The 18,985-nt window shown below is 39.7% G+C and overlaps 1 protein-coding gene across 11 annotated transcripts in view; it reads right to left on the reverse strand.

The window, feature by feature from the left end:
• ARHGAP12 (Rho GTPase activating protein 12) overlaps window positions 1-18,985 on the reverse strand; it is a 138,417-nt gene that overhangs the window by 21,855 nt on the left and 97,577 nt on the right. For 6 of the 11 annotated variants that reach the window (XM_067542602.1, XM_067542598.1, XM_067542597.1 and 3 more), the window contains 3 exons: window positions 15,364-15,425; window positions 6,023-6,104; window positions 2,667-2,789 (listed from right to left, as the gene is read on the reverse strand). In XM_067542602.1, the coding sequence (XP_067398703.1) occupies window positions 2,667-2,789; window positions 6,023-6,104; window positions 15,364-15,425 (267 nt within the window). The remainder of the gene's footprint in view (window positions 1-2,666; window positions 2,790-6,022; window positions 6,105-15,363; window positions 15,426-18,985) is intronic. The other 5 variants (XM_067542606.1, XM_067542604.1, XM_067542603.1 and 2 more) reach the window with 1 other exon arrangement.

The following is an 18,985-nucleotide window of genomic DNA, read 5'->3' on the forward strand; positions in this document are numbered from 1 at the left end:
CAATGCAATATGACCACTAAGAGAGACTCCTGGCTTCAGACTAATGACTTAAATATGTTTGGTCTTTCTATAAAGGTGAATTGAATGTTTGTGTGGAATGCTGATTGACTGATCTGGAGAAGAAAATCCTCAATTTAGCCACAGAACAAGAACCCCATGCCAGCATCAATGCAAGTTTCTCCACACTGAAGCTACTAATATGCCTCAAGTCTGTTCAGGTGGAACCACCTCTAGGGGGGACAGTGGTTCAGCTTCCATACCCATTTAATGAGTCCTCTCTACTGGGACCGTCAAGCAAGGATCTCTGTTAGTGCCAATGGTTTTGTACCATGGATATTGTCTACTAGGAACCGAACAGGAGTTTTTCCAAGGTAAATAGCAGTTGGATACCTAGTTATTATTTGTGGCTTTACAATTTTAGTTTAGGGGAAATTTTTCAAATGCTGTGGGGACAACAGCTATGTTTTCTACATTGCCAAACAGAATCAGCACTTAAAATAAAGCTACATTTTATATATGCCTCTGAGCAGCCATTAAAGAAAACTACATCTGACTAAATGGGTTTCCTGCCCATGAAAGCTTATGCCCAAATAAATTTGTTAGTCTTTAAGGTGCCACAGAACTCTAGGTGTTTTAAAATAGTATTGCAGCACTAGTCAGAGGCCCTGCTCAGGACCAGGCACTGAGAGAGCTGCTGTACAAGTACACACAAAGACAGGGTACCTGACAACCACGTAGGACAATTCAAACTAGAAAGTTAGAGAAAATTTCCATATCATATTACCAGACTGAGTCATTCATTTCCCAACACACACTAAACTTTTTTGACTAATTTTTAAAAAATAATGTAAATGGGTGGAGAGGGGATTTTACTATTTCCTTATTTCGCCAAACAAAAGGATAAAAGAAAAATTCTTACTGAAAAGCTTGTTTTAAAAACTTTACATATCTAATCCTCCAGAAAGATTTTATGTTTCTATAACAGATAGTCTTGTAATTTTATTCTTTAATGCTTTTTTATATGCACAGTTGCACAATACTGGTAAATTACAGTGCACTATATAATTTTAGTAAAACAAATATTATATTTAAGAGATCTCAAATAATGCAATACAGGTTTAATACAGACTGCTGAGCATATCAAAGCAGTTTGTTGTATTTAGTAGGTCACACAACTGAGATTTTCCCAGAATATTTATTATGTGTATTACCATAGTGTCTAAGAGCCCCAGTCACAGATTAGGGCCCCCTTGTGCTAGGTATTACAAACAGAACAAAAGATGGTTCCTGACCCCATAGAGCTTACAATCATTGGCAGTGGACAATGCAAAACTTTTGGTACCAAGCAGTTAAGAATCAGGTTCTCATTCAGCAACTAAATGTCTAAATTTCTTCAAGAATCAGTTTCTGAAAGAATGTACAAAAATCCAAGCCACATACTCAGACTATGTATTAAAGAACAATGGATGGTAAATATCTATGAGCAATCTCGGCCTAACAGTTCATGCATTCAGCAGCACATTTTGACTGACAATGGAAAGGAATTTACATCAGTTTAATTTCTTTCTTATTACATGGCTAATTAAACATGCATACATGCATTTATATTTTCCTATTGTAAAGCTTACCAAAGAGATTATGATCAAAAGTGATTGCCATAAGTGAGATGTTGGCAACCATACCAAATCTCAAGTAGCCTGACTAAATTTAAAGTTAACAGCCCATTTCCCTTTCTTCTGAAGGCACTAAAGGTAACTGCACAACTAAAGCACCAAAATTATTTTTGCCAACATTTCAGTCCAGTCCATCATCAAAACATACTGAAACTAGACTTTAAAGTTTTGCATTTGAGCTTTAACATTTTTACTAATAATTTTGCAGAACTGAAAAGATACCTCAAACAAACCAATAACCAGCCTTACAACAAGCTTATTACCTCAACAATCTAACATTTTAACCTACAAATATTTGATTATTTTCTGAGAATACAACATTTCCATATTGTATACACTCTATACCAAAAAAGGTCTTATTGTATGTAAAGTGGTATGATGTTTGGATTTTTTTTTTTTTTTGGGCAGATTATGCTGTAAGACATCCTTGACATTTTCCTCTTATTTCAGCTGCATTTTATGTCCCATAATGCATAAAGTGACATGTATGCAATCATGTAATCATTAGGAATTTCATTTATAGATAAAATTGATAAGATTTCAAACAGACCATTCAATCAAATGCATATAAATATCCTCCAAACATCCTAAATTAGTTGCATTGTTAAAAAGAATTAGACATATGCCCTAAAAATTTGTTAACATACTATATGATGTTCTCCATTAGGCAAGGTACTAGTGGTTCTACTAACCGGTATACTGTGGATTAGAACTCCAGTATTGATGAAGTGGATTATTTTTGTATTTAGTTCTATTAGGGTGATTACAGGATTATTAGAATACACCCTTGTTAATTTTTACCTTATAAACCTTAATGCATTTCAACACAAAAAATACAAGATATTGAGAAAACAAAGTGTTATGTAAAATGGCATGAAAATTACTTCAACTCAGTTAGCAATTCTTGGTGAAATGATGTGTCTTTCAAATTTATTTTAAGATATAGTGAACAAAATAGCATGGTGGCAAGAGGCATGTAACAAGAACACATACAGTGATAGCTGAAACAGGATCACAGTTTACATAGGTGACAGCAGGCCGACGACTGAGAACATTTTTCCAAGAAGAAAACAGCGAGAGCAGGAGCTCAGGAATTAAGCCCCGCTGGCAAAATGACTTGGTGAGAAAAAGGAAGAAAAGTGATGAAGTCACAGAGCAATGCACAAGAGTAAAAGCAAATACATCAAGGAAAGCACTAAACAAATCTTTTCAACCAGATGACAGTGGCACTAACCTTGGATCTTAAATAGGATTCAAGTGAATCTTAGACATCACTGTAAAATATGTGTAAGTATTTTTTGGAAGGTAAGTGTTTACAAATGACTGATGAGTAGTTTTTAAAATATTGTATTAATTTTTTTCCACCATCCAGGCAGAGCAGAAAAGTGCGTACGTACGTACACACAGAGACATACTCTTAGAAAGCAGACACTCTCAGTAATTTAAACACTAGTTTACACTGATCACACTGTAAATATTTCTCTTATTTCCAACACTGCATACCTGAAGTTACTATACAGAAAATATTTTTACCGTATAGTGGACAAGATATGTTCTTAGATCATGAAATGATGCAAGTTCATTGTTCAGTACATGATTTTGTATTTGTTTGCACGATGTAATATGTACTGTGTGTACTTGTTTAGTTCTGATGCTGTAACTAAGCAGTGTCAAGTAGCTTTTTCCACAATTCACCAACCTTTTAATTATGCATTCATAAGCAGTATGCTTAAGTTTTTTTAAATAGTCTGAATGCTTTTTTTTTTTTTTTTTTTTTAAACAAGTTTTACTGTCAGTATAACGGGGTCTTTTCTGATTCGTGGCCAGACTGGATTTAATTGAATATTAAAGGCTGTAATCAATTCTGAACTCTCTGAAACTAGAGTGGAATGACTAGCTTTATTTAAATTACTTACATATAGATTAGCAATTGCATCAGAGTCTCAGAGCTTAAAGCCAGACAGGACACTGTATCATCAGGTCTGACCTCCTGTGTCTTACAGGCCACCACACTACCACCTGCACAACAACCGAAATTAGACCAAAGTATTACAGCCTACAGTAGACTAGATGTGTGCCACAGGCAGAGAATAGGAGGCACTGAGATGCACCAGTGCCAGAGGCCCCTGGAATGGGAGGGACATAATTAAGTGAGATATACACAGATAATCCTGGCAAGTGACCCAACACCCACACACTGCAGAGGAAGGCCAAAAAACCCAAGGTCATGGCCAATCTGACCCAGGGGAAATTTCTTTCTGATGCCACATATGATCAGTTAGACTGTGAGCATGCAAACAAGAACCAGCCAGCCAAGCACCTGACAGAGACACTGCTTGGTGCCACCTCAGAGCCCTGGCCCTCCCTGTCCAAAGTCTCATCTCCAGCTGTGGCCATCCCTGATGTTTCAGAGGAAGGAGATCCTCTGAATTGATTTGGAAGATTGCTGTATAAATTATACCTTCAGCTATAGAAAACTGTAAAAACCATTAGAGGGTACCAATAACTCCAATGTGCTTTAGTCATCTTTATACATGTCAGAGACTGAATATCAGAGTTCTCCTGACCATATGTAGTGAATATATGTTATGTTATGAAGTGGGTTGGTAAAATTAAGATGATTGGATTCCAGTCAGCAATAAATGGGAGAAAAATTAAGTTTGTATTCTTCTCAAATCTTCACTAATCCCAGCATTTCCCATTCCCATGCTCATCTTTCCAGATTCTCTAATATTTCTTCAATGCCATGTTATTAAATTTATGTAAAAATCACAAGCACTGCACAGAAAAACATTAAGTATTTATATATAATTGATTTTTCCTTTATAATAAAATGTATTCCTTGTAGATATGTCTTCTACCCAGTGTTAGAATGATTATAGATGCACAAGTCACTTAAAAGGATAAAGGAAACAAATGTTAAATGTTTTAGTTCACTTTCTATTAATCTTTGCCTATGCTTCCACCCCCATGCACACCCTCTCCTGTTCCTTCTATTCATTCACATTGTGTGCATATCAGCTTAGGTCCCTAAGTACACTCTGTCATATTCCAATATGAACAAATTTGCCTAGTTCCTTTTACTCTTCATTCTGTTCTCCCTCCACTCCATTTTCCCCCCTTTCCTTCCTATCACCACCCTGCTGGTCCAACCTAGTAGCTTCTCTGTCCTCATCTATTCCCAGTGTGCTTCCTACAAACATCTGCTCTACTGCTGGTGTGAGCAACAGAATGACAAAAATAACAAGATTTCTGATCTCTGAAATGAAAACAGTGCTTCAGAAAAATTGTCAATATCAATTTGCTGCTTACACAGAGTGAAGCAGCAGAGGGTGAACCAAGCAGAAAAATGTTCCAGGAAGTATGCTGTAATAGCACATGCCAGTCAAATACAACTGCTAGAACTACAATCTGTTTATTCAACCATTCATTAGTTTTCAAATTGGCCTACACATATTTAAAATATGAACTTCAGCGATCTTGTACAAAAGCTAATATTGAAAGAAAATGGATAACAAGACATTTCTGAGAATATGTATATATTCTGGATATATACATAATCATTGCAACTACAACTGTTCCTCAACTTGTGATAGATATAAATTTGAAGAACTTTCAGTCTCAGGATACCCTTAAACAGTGCCTTTTGTCTATTGGACATACTGCATATGAAAAAATATTTCTCTTTCAATGTACAGACATAAAACAAAATTAAAAAATTAAATAAAGCATGGAGTGTAACATGACAAACGCTCGGTAAAGGTTCTGCCTTCTCCCGTCCCTTAGATTACTTCACACATATTGGGAGCATAATCTATGAACTACATATGAGCTTATTTAGTTCTTCCAGCGTAATAAATTGAGCTTTAGTGTTTCCTTTATTATTTAATTTTATGTATTTATTTCAAACTTACCTCAAAACGTGAAAAATCTCTTCAAGCTACTAAGTAAACCATAAACCAAAAAACAAACACAAAACAGATTCAATTCAGAAACGCACTGGTGAGAAACAAAACAAGGACATATTTGGTCTGGAGCATCTTCTGTAGCTTGCCTTCTTTTGATTCAATTCTGACAAACTGGAAGAAAACTGAAAACCATTTATGAGTTTCTAAATTAGTGCTACTAAGAATTAATCAAGATTTTCTGTAACACAGGAAAGAATATATTTGATTTTCTTCTGACCCTTCCATCACAATTGACCACTACACTAAGCTACTCTCCTGCTCCCTCACTTTCCTTGTTTTGTCATTTTTGATATTTAGATTCTACAGATAAAAGCTAGAATTTATTGTGCTTAATCAGATCCATGTTTAAATAAAGCAAAAAAGATAAGTTGAAGTGCTTACCCAACTAGTTCCAGTTCCTTGGGTTTTAGTAAACAGTAATGATGATCCCTGTAATACTGCCCATGATGACATCCAGTTCTTTCTGCAATTAAAATATTGACATTTATAGTTGTTAGCAGATAAAATTAAACTACCCCACATTGTTCATCACTACTAGAAAGCTGGCCTGTGTGTTAGCACAGTTAACTGCATATATACTCATTACTGATATCAGTAAGTCTTTTAATTGCTACCATCATATCTGTGATGGAGAATGTGTGTTAATAGTCCCAAGCTGGTCATCAGTTTAAACCAAACAGAGCTAATTAGTAGTGAAAGCCAGCAGTTTCAGTAGAACAAATTAAGTGCATAATTATGACCTCAGAGATGCTAATTTGGCATACCCAAACTGCAGGTATTAGATAGATTATGTCAAAGCATTGCATTATCATGAGACTGACTGATCATGGTACCTCATACCTACACAGGATTAGATGGTTATTAATCTTCTGTAACTGTTGTTCTTCGAGATGTGTTGCTCATGTCCATTCCAACTAGGGGTGCGTGCGCCTTGTGCCCAGTTGTTGGAAGGTTTTTCCTCCAGTTGTATCTGTAGGGTCAGCTCTGGAGTCCCCTGGAGTTATGCCTTCATGGCGCCCTATATAGGGCTCTGCCAACCCCCCACCCCTTCAGTTCCTTTTTGCCAGTAGGGGTAGGTAGGATGGTCTTGGAATGGACATAAGCAACACATCTTGAAGAACAACAGTTACAGAAGGTTAGCAACCGTCTTTTCTTCTTCGAGTGCTTGCTCATGTAGATTCTAATTAGGTGACTCCCAAGCAGCTCCATCAGAGGAGGGATCGGAGCTCAACGGAGTACAGATTGTAGCAATGCTCTACCAACTGCTGCATCATCTCTAGCTTGTATCGGAGTGTAATGACATAATGCGCCGCAAAGGTGTGGATGGATGACCAGGTCATTGCCCTACAGATGTCTTGCACTGGGACCGGAGATAAAAACACTGTTGAGGATGCCTGGGCCCTCGTGGAGTGGGCTATGATTGCAGGGGCTGGCACTGTCACCAGGTCATAACAGGTCTTGATGCAAGATGTTATCCAAGAAGAAATTCTTTGAGATAAGACGAGGAGACCCTTCATCCTATCTGCGACTGCCACAAATAGTTGAGTTGTTTCCCTAAGTGGCTTAGTTCTTTTGATGTAGAATGCCAGCACCCTCCTAACATCCAGCGAGTGAAGCATCTGTTCTCAGTTGTTGGCATGCGGTTTGGGATAAAATGTCAGAAGAAAAATATCCTGGTTCACATGGAATTGTGATACTACCCTCAGAAGGAAGGCTGGGTGTGGGCGCAGTCGAACCTGGTTTCTGAAAAAGACAGTATAAGGGGGGGTTCCGATGTGAGGATATTAAGTTCTGAAACTCTGCTGGCTGAAGTAATAGCCACCAGGAAGGCTACTTTCCAGGACAGGTATAGTAGGGAGCATGTTGCCAATTGCTCAAATGGTGGTTTCATCAATACTGATAAAAGCAGGTTCAGGTCCCATTGAGGAACCGGCTGATGTGTTTGAGGAAAACCTATCCAATCTCTTGAGGAACCGAGCTACTTTGTTATTTGCAAAGATCAACTGGTCTGCTACCCAGGGATGAAAAGCTGAAATTGCAGCCAGGTGGATCTTGATTGATGATACTGCAAGACCCTGATGTTTAAGATGTAAAATAATCTAGGATAAGAGGTACAGAAGGTATCTCCAGAGAAGTGCCTTTCTGCATGAACCAGACTGAGAACCTCTTTCATTTTGCCAGGTAGATAGAATGTTTGGCACAAGTCAGAGAGATTCTATCTCCTGGGGGTTCAAACATGAAGTTTCCATGCCGTGAGATGAAGGGACTGCATGTTTGGATGGCAAAGGTGGCCGTGATCCTGAGTGATCAGGTCTGACACCAACGGAAGATTGATAGGAGCCTCCACTGAGAGATCGAGGAGCATGGTGTACCAAAGTTGGCGTGGTCACACTGGTCCTATCAAAATATTTGAGGTCTTCTCTGACCTTCCAGAGGATTTTGCACACCAGCAGTATTGGTGGGAATGCATAGAACAACTGACCTGTCCATGGAATGAGAAAAGCATCCACAACTGACACTGGGCTGCCGTTCTGAATGTGGGATTTTGTTGAGAATACGTCTGAGGAGAATTCCCCACCTCTCGAAAATATTGTTTGCTTCATCTGGATGGAGGATCACTCGTTGACCAATACCGATCTGCTGAGGTAATCCGCCAACACATTCTGAGACTCTGGAAGGTAAGTCACTTGTAGGTGGATCCCGTGGGCTACACAACAATGCCAAAGGTCCAGGGCTTCCTGGCAGAGGCGAGAGGAGTGAACTCCATCCTGTTTGTTTATATAAAACATCACTGTTGTGTTGTCTGTTCTTACAGACACACATTTTCCTTTTAGATGGGTGCTGAAGACTTGGCAGGCAAGCTGCACTGCTCTCAGCTATTTCACATTGATATGTAGAGCGATCTTCCTGAGACCAGAGCACCTGAGTTCTGAGTCATCTTAGATGAGCCCCCCCATCATGTATTCAAAGCATCGGTCACTAGGGTCAGGGTGGGAGACGGAGAAGTAAATGGGACCCGAACACAGACTAGCTGCGGGTCGAGGCACAGTGTAGCATCTCTAACATTGATGATAGAATTGATATCACCCTGTCGATGCAATCCTGGGAAGGTCTGCAAACTGAGGCCAGCCAAGTCTGTAGAGACCTGAGATGTAGTCTGGCATGTTGAACTACATAGGTGCATGCTGCTAGGTGGCCCAGCAGCTTCAGGCAATTTCTGGCAGTGGTCATGGGGTGCCGTTTCCAATCTTCTATGATGGAGCCTATGGCCCAGAGCCTGGATTCTGGAAGGTAGGCCTTGGCCTGAGTGGAGTCTGACTGCTCCTATGAACCGTATCCTTTGGGTAGGAGTCAGGACAGACTTTTGCATATTGATCAGAAGGCTTAGCTTGGCGAACGTCAGTCTTATGAATTCTATGTTGGCTTCCACCTGTTGTCTGGAGCGAACCTTGATTAGCCAATCATCTAAGTATGGGTAAACCTGCACCTCCCACTTCCTGAGAAACGTGGCTACTCCCGTCATACACTTCATGAACACTTTGGGAGCTGCGGAGAAGCTGAACAGAAGTACCGTAAATTGGTAATGAGACTGGTTGACTATGAAAAACTTTCTGTATCTTGGAATAATTAACACATGAAAATATGCATCCTTCAGGTTGAGGGCAATGTATCAATCCCCTGGATCCAGAAAAAGAGTAATTGATGCCAAGGAGATCATCTGAAACTTCAACTTCTTCATAAGTCTCTTGAGGTTCCTCAGGTTTAGGATGGGTCTGAGACCACCTTTGGCTTTTGGGATTAGGAGGTATTTATTGGGAGTAGAATCCCTTACCCCTTAGCTCCCAAGGAACCTCTTCCACTACTCCTGTTTATAAGAGCTCCTGCACTTCTTGAATCAGAAGTTGCTTGTGAGAGGAGTCCCTGAAGAGGGTGAGGGTCAGGAGGGAGGAAGGGAGCTGAATTGGATAGAGTATCCCAGTTTTACTGTGCGTAGTACCCCTCTGTCTGACAATCTGGGCCCATGCACAGTAGAAGTGGAATAAATTATTTGAAAATAGGAGATGTCGGAGATCCAGGTCTTAGATTGGTGTGTCATCCCCAAGCACCCCATCAAAAGTTATACTTGGAACTCAGGGGTTGTTTCAACTGCCCTGCTCGGAGGCCGGGCGGATTCTGGGGAGGTCTTTTGCTGTAATTTCTATCCCTCCTGTGGCCAAAGTCCTGCCTTTGCTGAGACTGGTAAAACCTGGGTAGTATCTGAGGTTTAAAATGCCTTCTTTGGGGTGCTGGAGTGTGTAGGCCCAGTGACTTGAAGGTAATCCATGAGTCCTTGAGACTATGCAGTTTTGAGTCAGTGGTCAGAAAACAAGCACTGACCCTCAAATGGCAGGTCTTGGATAGTCTGTTGCACCTTATGGAGGTGGCCCAAGGCCTGTAGCGACAACCTATGTCGCATCGCATCCCCTGAGGCCATAGATCGGGCTACAGCATTGGTCGCATCTAGTGGCCTTTTGAAGAGATGCCTTCGTGGCCTTGCCCTCCTCCACCAGGGCAATAAATTATTTTTTGGAATCAGGAAGCATGTATTAGGTGAATTTTAGCATAGACCCCCCAGGTGTTGAAAGAGTATCTACTCAGCACTGCTTGGTGCTTTTTCATGCAAAGTTGGAGATTGCCAGTGGAATACACTTTCCTGCCAAACAGATCCATTTTTTGTTTTGCCTCCTTGGCCTTAGGTGTAGATCCTTGGTTCCTTTCTCTCCCTCTCATTTGCCATGGTGACCACCAGCGACCATGGAGAGGGCTGGGTATATAGGTATTTATAGGTTTTTGCAGGGACAAAATATTTTCGTTCTACCTTCTTTGAGGTTGGACAGGCTCAGTACAGGGCTCGGGGCAGAGTTCAGGGCTGGCATCATAATCGGTGCCAGTGCCGATGTATGCCCTTGAATCCATCTCCAACCGGGGTTGGTGTCTGCTCCATGGAGCCACTGAGGAGCACCCTGATTGAGGATCCTAGGCTTGGTGGAAGGTCCATGGGGTCCAGAATGGCCACGGAGTCAGTATATGCCATTGTGGTGGCCGTGACATGAAGTAGTGATAGGCAGCCTCCCAGCTCCAGTATCTCCCCCTTTCTCAGTGCCAACTTCTCTTGGAAGTACATGAGACTGCCTCTAAGTCAGATTCTGAGTGTTTGCTCCTGGGGGACCAGCGCAGTGTGGTGCCCCTCAGTGCCAGTGATGGGTACTGTGGCGATGGCTGGCGTGGCATCATCATGGGCTTCCCTTTGGATGGTACCATACGCTTCCTCAGTACAAGCAGCCTCGAATGTCTCGAGCGTGAAGGAGAGTTGCAGTTCCTCTTCCTCAAACTCCCTGGTGGCGGAGAGTTTGTATGCACTGGACTTGAAGCACCCTTGTCTGGGGCCGGAGTCAACGGTGCTGCAGCCACCGGAGCGGTGCCTGAATGGCCCGGCACAGGTCACACTCCAGTCGCATTCTTATGCTCTGATTGTTTGGGTGTTGGTGAGCGACCCCATCTGACTTCTTCTGCTTTTTCCTCGGTATGGAGGAATCAGAGCAGTGCTGTGCTCTCAAAGTGTCCTTTGGTGCCAGTGATTCCTTATGGTGCTGAGGGTCTTCTGTGCCAGAGTCTTTCCTTGGCACTGACTCCCGGATGGAGGCCAGTGCGTTCCATGCTGAGGTCAACGTGCTTGACACAATCAGCTCGAACGTGGTCAGAGGGCCACGTCCATAAGTATAAACTTTAATCGTTGGCTTCTGTCCTCCTGTGTTCGGGGATGAAAGTTTCTGCAAATTTTGCAGCAGCCCCTTTGATGGGTTTCTCCGAGGCACTCGAGGCAAGTAGAATGTGAGTCACTCTTGGGCATGGGCTTCTTGCAAGCCCTCAGGGGACTGAGGCATACCTCGGCCCCTGGGAAGAAAAGTCTCCTTAAGGGATCTGCTAACACTACCGTACTCTACTCTAACTAACACTTAACACTACTTTATCTATTTACAGATCACAGGTTGGACAACCACTGGGAAGGAGACCCTTGCGAAGCAAGAGGCAATGGATTCCAGCCGACCGTCACAGGCAGTAAGAAAGAAATGAAGGGGAGAGGGGTTGGCAGAGCCCTATATAGGGTGCCATGAAGGTGTGACTCCAGTCAACCCTATGGATACCCCTGGGCAAAAAGCTTCTGGAGCCTGTGTACGCAGCACACGCACACCTAATTGGAATTGACATGAGGCAAGCACTTGAAGAGGTAAGTGTACCACATTTGAGAGAACAGACTAATTTGTATTTTTCAATGAAAGAGTATTTGTTTTGTGTTTACAATGCAGAAAAATTTAAGTCTGTTGCCATTCCTGAACACCTATCCTCTTGAGGTAAAATTAATCTTGAGTAGCCCTGTCTTCTAGTCCTATTGTCTAAGTATGAAATAATAAATAAATAGCTTAACAAATAGACAGGGTGGTTATGCTGCTTCTTTTTAAGCAGAAGTCCAAAAACCTAAATGGCTATACTAAACCTGCATGAATTTCAAGGGCTTGTTTGGAACAAAAAATGTAATATTGCATGCGAGCATAAACAAAACACTAACATTCAGAACGTTCCACATTTTAAATTAAACTAAAGGAAAGGTAGACCTGAGTTAAGTAGAAAATTTGTTTAAATTAATGCAACATTTAAAAGGAAAAAAAAGAGAAGAATTCCAAAAGTAGTCTCATAACATCAGGCTGCCAATACTACAACATGTATATTATTCAGATTTATAATTTAAATGGCCATCTATGGCACTAAGCAAAGAGTCAGAGAAATTAGAGATGAAACTATTGTCTAGGCCAGAGGCAAGATAGAGCCATACCGACACTCCTTTGGTGGCCAACTGGTTTCTGTAACATCTCAGCTTTCATTTTTTAAAAAAGTTTAGTTTTCATTTTTAAAGTTTAGTTTTCATTTTTAAAAAGTTTAGTTTATATCTGAAAAGAGAATATTCTGAATGTGAACACTGCAGTCTTACTAATGCCACAGACGGATAAATTGACACCAAGTTATAAGAACTGCCTCACTCCTCTCAACTCCAATACTTAACTATGTCACAGCTGCTCAGTTTCATCCAATGGCAATACATACCCCCAACTTCAAACTTGAACTCTAACATAAAATCTTAGATTGATCTCATCTGCCTTTACATCAATTATATCAACAAATCAGCACATACTGAATCACTTGAGGTTTTGGTTTAGAGTGCAAGTTTGATGAAGTTAGGTACCTATTGCTTTTGAGTATCTGGAACAAGTTACTAACTGTTGTAGGCAATAAGAAAGTGGAAAGAAATGCACAACTTTTTCCTTTCAAAATATTTCAATGCTCTTAAGGTTTTAGGTGCTGTCACAATCTTCACTGTCAGAAAATGTAGTTTGTTTGTTAGTTTCCTATGTATTTTAATGCATCTTTGATATATCTCAATGGATGGCTCCAAAGCCACAGAGAACAAGAGCTGTATCTACCCGGAAATCAGAGGAAGAAACTGACCTACCAAAGCTCCTCTTGTGTTGATTTTCCTGAAGATAGTGAGAAGCTGTGATGTGTTTCAATAAATTCTTTGTATCTAACATTTTATCCCCATTTTATAAGTTACTGAGACTAAGTACACAAAAGCAGACCTCTTTCGCAGTGACAGCAAAACCTGTCAGCTAGACGGAACTTTAGTAATACATAATCCATGGCCTCTCATGGACTTCTAGGACTTGGATACAGCCAGATGCAGTTGCAGCACTACGGTGCATGTACTTATATTACACCAGTCGATCTGTCTATTGCTCTCCCCATTCCCTGATGGAATGAAGTATACTTCTCAACCTTCAAACATGCCAATATAGGACAACTGCAAGTGTGATGGCTACCATGCTGGCCAACACTAAGTATTAAACCAATGACCCCCAGAGCGAAAAGCCTTTAAAATTTATGCTAAAGAGTCAGGCTCTCAAGCTGCCACAAACTCGCATCCTCTGTGGATTTGGCACAAAATATGACAACACACACTGACCAGTGAGTTACACAAGCAAAATGTGTGATAAACGACAAATGAATTTTATGATACAGATCATCATAGTTTTAAAAGTAGGCTTTGTAGTTAAGTGGTCTTTTCACTGTGTGAGTCACACGTGCCCACATAATCCCCCTTACAGATCAGCAGCAGGATTTGAACCTCTTGGCCTTCATATCCCTTACTACTAGAGCTACAGGCGTAACTGCTAGCATCTTTCTAGACCTGCCATTGGAGGAGGACTTCAATGCTTTCCCAGCATGTTACACAACTGTTTACTAGTCAGCAGTAAACTCTTAATGATCAAGAATCCTGGATTCTATCCCTAGCTCTGGGAGAGGAGTCTGGTTTTACAGTGGTCAGAAATAAAATAGCCAAAACAGGGTTAGTCACTCTGAAAGACAGCATGGTTCAGTGGATAAGATTGGGGTTTGTCAGAGATATAAATTTTGTATTGGCAATGATATATAAACTCTCTAATTTAATTAAAGAATTAGAGTGGGTGAATGTTTGAGGATTCCGTATGAGGCACAACAATGTAGATAAAAGACAGTTCCAAAAGTGTTTTAAATTTCTTTCAAAAGGGGTACAAAGAAAAAAGTGAGATAATCCAGTTTAAAAAAAATTGCAAAAAGTGGTAATATAACTTATTCCTTTTGTATGAATTCATTTTTCAAACCATGAAAAATTCAAATAGTGTTCAAAGTTTATATTGTTTTGTTTTTTGCCATTTCAAATGAGATTTTTATAAAATAAATGGTTAAAGTTCCTATTAAAAATTAACTCTAGTGCAACCTCAAATATAATGCAGTTACTACTGCACCAAAATACACTTCTCCCCAGTTCCTTTAAAGGTGCTTTTTTTTTTTTTTTTAAATAAGCACAAGATGAAAGTTGTAGTCAAATTTATATCTACAAAAGAAGTAAGAATACAGGCCAGAACATTTCCTCTTCTATGAGGTATAGTACTAGACAATACAGCTAGAGGCAACAACTGAAGTTCTCTCTCCTTCCCGGGAATACATTCACTTTTGGGAACACACAAGAAGAATTAGTACAATGCTGTACAAAATTTAAGTTAGCTTTGTTATGAAAGTCACACTTCACAGTTCTATAAAGGAAGACTTATTTGAAGGGAAAATGACAGAACAGAGTTCTGGTTAAATTGCTAATGCCACACACAATTAATACCTTTAATAATCATATTCCTTACCAGTTATCAGTTGATTTGATATTTGGAAATGAACCATAAAGATAATTACAACAAGAACTAAATAGGTGAACTTGTTGATCGATTAATTAATTGCTACAGCCTCACAATATCACACCCAGATGGAGTATGAATGAGCACTTTCAACTGAAGCAGGATCTTATCCAAAGACCTGACATTCCATAGCTTGCCTTGTCAGAAGTCCAGGATCATTAATTCATTGACAGAATCACAAGTTTAGCTTTGGGGTTGGGAAAATACTGACCCAAAAAGAAACTGAGGCAAATTCATATATATGTGTTACAAATTCTATCCAGAACGAAGAGATTATAAAAACTGATTAAAAGTCCTACTATGAAAATCCTAATATTTGCTATAGCATATTTACATTGATAAATAGGAATACATAGAAATAGAATACAAAGACCAAGGAGATATAATTAAGTGTAGACTTACCGAACTTTTTTCCCATTTTCTGTCATTTTTGTTACGTTTAATAGTCCATATTTCTCTTGACCCTGTAAGATGGAACAAGACATTACATTTATGAACAAGGGACTCTATATTCCTATTCATCAGTAAGTCAGTAAACTAAGATTATCAAATAAGCATTTGGCAATAAGAAATATTTCACTGATATGACATTTGCAGAAACTGTATTATGTTTAAATATATGCATTGTGATGAAAACACGATGACAATGGGAGATTTGGTATTATCATTCAATAATTGGGAAGCTGATCCTATTCAGTGCACCATGTACTCTGTGACAAACTAATTTCTTTGACAGTCAGGTGCAGCAGATTGGAAATTCTGTGGCAGCTTCATTTTAAATTAAGAAACTGAGCTTTGTAAATGAAGGTAGCTCTACACACTGATGACATACTGTAAGTCCTCTCTCAAAAAGTTTGGGCTAATTGAAGAAAAATCAGCTTTAACTCTGAATTCTATCAGTTAAAAAGAAGCTTTCAAAAGTAATTTTAACATTGCTTATTTTTTAAAAGCACTTTTCAGACTCTAAAATTTTATTCACTCAAATATGAATTTAGCTTAAAAATAAGAAGGGAAACGCTGCTTTGATGTCCTGTATATTATCTTCCCTCCAAGCAACTGCTAAAGAATAAAACTAAAAATTGCTTAGCTATGCTTCGTACTATTTCAGACTTCAGAATGAAGTAATAAATATAAATTCTGCTACTTCCTCCTTTGTTGTATGCAGCTTAGTTGTAGCCGTTTCGATTCCAGAATATTAGACACACATGATGGGTGAGCTAGTATTTTTTATTGGACCCAGTTCTGTTGGTGAGACAAGGTTTTGAGCCACATAGAGTTCTTCTTCAGGTCTATGAAAGGTACTCCCAGCTTCACAGCAAAATGTAAGATTGTTTAGCGTATGTAGTTAGCACTTACTGTAAAGGGACCATTCAAGGTACAGTAGCCTGTTAACATGCTGCAGTCATAGGACAGTAAAAAGGGGCTAGTGGATTAGAGATCGTTGTAATAAATCATACAATGTTTAATCCGATTTTTAGTGCCTAGTAGAGTAATGAATTTAAGCTCCCATGCTCATCTTTTGAAAGTGTTGTGCAGGTCAGATATACAGTGATCGCTTTGTAAAAAATATTCATCCACAGGTAATAGGGTGTTTTTGTCTTTTATCATTTCCCTGCGTGAGTTCATTTGAGAGTGTAGTGATTGTCTGGTTTCACCGACACAATTGCTACTGGGGCATTTAGCACACAGGATGAGGTATACCACATGTTGTGATAGGCATGCATAGGACCCATCGATCTTGAAAGGTGTTTTGTACAGGGCGCTGATCATTGTAGCAGTGCAGATAAATCTGCAGGTTTTGCATCTGTTCGGCAGGGTCCGGTACCGCTTTGAGTTGGTGTGTCCTGATTTGAAGGAGCTTGCTTCCCATGATGAATTTGAAGAGATCGGGAGGTTGTTGGAAGGCCGGAAGAGAGAGTTCAAGAAAGATTTCTTTCAGGATGGGGTCCCCATCAAGTATGGGTTGTAGTTTGATGATACCCTATATGGGTTCCAGTGTGTGGTGATAGGTGACAACTAGGGGTGTGCAGTTGGAGGGGGTTTATTTCTGTATCGAAGCAGGTTCTCTAAGGGTATTTGGGTGGCGTGTACTACAATGCGATCCACTTCTCTGGTGGAGTGTCCTTGTCTGGTGAAGGTGGTTTTGAGTAACTTAAGGTGTATATCCTGGACTCTCTCCTCAGCTATTCTGGGTGCCTGGCTGTAGATAACAGATTTCTTGGTGTGTTTAGGTTGGTTACCGGATCTATGAGGGGATGGCCGGTGATCTGGTGGGTTTCTTGTACATAGTTGTCCGTAGAGTTCTATTGTTGAAGCTGATTGTGGTGTCCATGAAGTTGATGCTGGTGTGGGAGTTTTCCAGAGAGAGTTTAATGGACACATGGTGGTTGTTGAAGTTGTGGTGGAAAGCTATGAGGGAGTTTAAGCCATCTGTCCAGGGGATGAAAATATCATTTATGTATCTCAGGTACACCAGTTTCTTAGTGCATTGGTTTAGAAATTCTTCTTCAAAGTGGTCCATGAAGAGGTTGGCATATTGGAGCCATCCTAGTACCTATGACTGTTCCCATGGTTTGGACAAGTGTTTGTTGTTGAATGTAAAATTATTGAGGACGAGGATGAAATAGATGAGTTTGGCAATGTGTTTGGGGTGGATATCTGAGGGTTGTCCATTGTCTTGTAAATATCTTAGGCAAGACGCTATGTAGTAATTGTGAGGGATGTTGGTGTATAGGGAAATGACATCAGTGGTGGCAAGGAAGCGGGGTTGTTAATACCATGGAGTTGGTGAAGGAAGTCATTTTGTGTTCTGGAGGAAGGTGGCCCTTTACGTGGTGAATGGTTTGGCCAGCTTCCCCCAGGACACAAAAAAAACCCACCTCTAGTTTGGGTCAATATTTTGTTAATTTCTTAATGTTTCAGTTTTTTTTTTTTAACTTTTGAAACTTGAGTTAATTATAGTAAAACAAGAAGTTTCAACATGCGAAACTGAAATTTTTCATTTAAAAAGTGTCAAAATGGGATGTTTTGAGAATACTAAAGCTTTTTTCAACATTTTTCTAATCATGAAATTTGCAGAAAAGGGTACAGTTTTGGTTTCAAATTGATGTGTTTTAATGGGAAAATGGTTTGCTGAAAAATTCCCAAACAGCTCTAGAAAAGAGCATTTTCTTTGTAGCATGCCTTTGTGTTCTACACATCACCACCAATATTTGCATCTATTGCACTCTTCAAACTTTAAAGCTTTAATATTAATAAGAGGAAGAACCTATTTCTTCTCCACAACCATCTAACCTTCCCCACTTCACTTTTCAGTGTTATTAAGCAGGCTGAAACATGCTACTGCTAGGTATGTATGGCAGTACTATTGAAAATGTATCAAGAAATCAACTTTGCACCCACCATAGCTGTGCCTGGGCAACAGACATCTGCTCGATGGGAAGGAAGACTTTAGAAAATTGAGTAATTTAAACAATGTCCTACTAAGCAAATGAAAATGAGGGAACTAATGTAATTTCTCATGGAAAAAAGGGATGGGAGGGGAGTTCAGGATTGAGCAACACAAAAAGATTTACATGATTTTCTGTGGCTGTTTGAATGCAGTGGAAAAACAATGAGCTGAGGAATGCACAGAATTTGCTAGAGAGCCAGTATTTTTCTGTTTGGACAGAGAATTCTTATATAAAATACATTTTTAATAATTCAAATACTGTTCCATATTTAAAAACAATGATTAAAATAAGCAGTAGTGTTGTCTTAGTGCACAAGCAAATGAACAGTTCAATTTGCTTGTAGGGGGGAAGAAGTATATTGAGAAAAACTGCATATTTTCTTCTCTTTAGCAGCCTGAACTTTCATAAAATAGGAAGTACAGCTCTCCATGAATAAACTGGGGAATCATTAATACACACCTTGGGTGCATTGAGACTGACTAAAAGCATGATGCCTTAAACCTCCCAAGACAAATATTAACGACCATTAAACATGCTTGAACATGACTTAATGCTATCACAATATGGCTTTT

This window comes from Emydura macquarii, unplaced genomic scaffold, assembly GCF_026122565.2.
Source record: "Emydura macquarii macquarii isolate MOO-44397 ecotype Brisbane River unplaced genomic scaffold, CSIRO-AGI_Emac_v2 contig_719, whole genome shotgun sequence".
NCBI classification, from domain to species: Eukaryota; Metazoa; Chordata; order Testudines; family Chelidae; genus Emydura; species Emydura macquarii.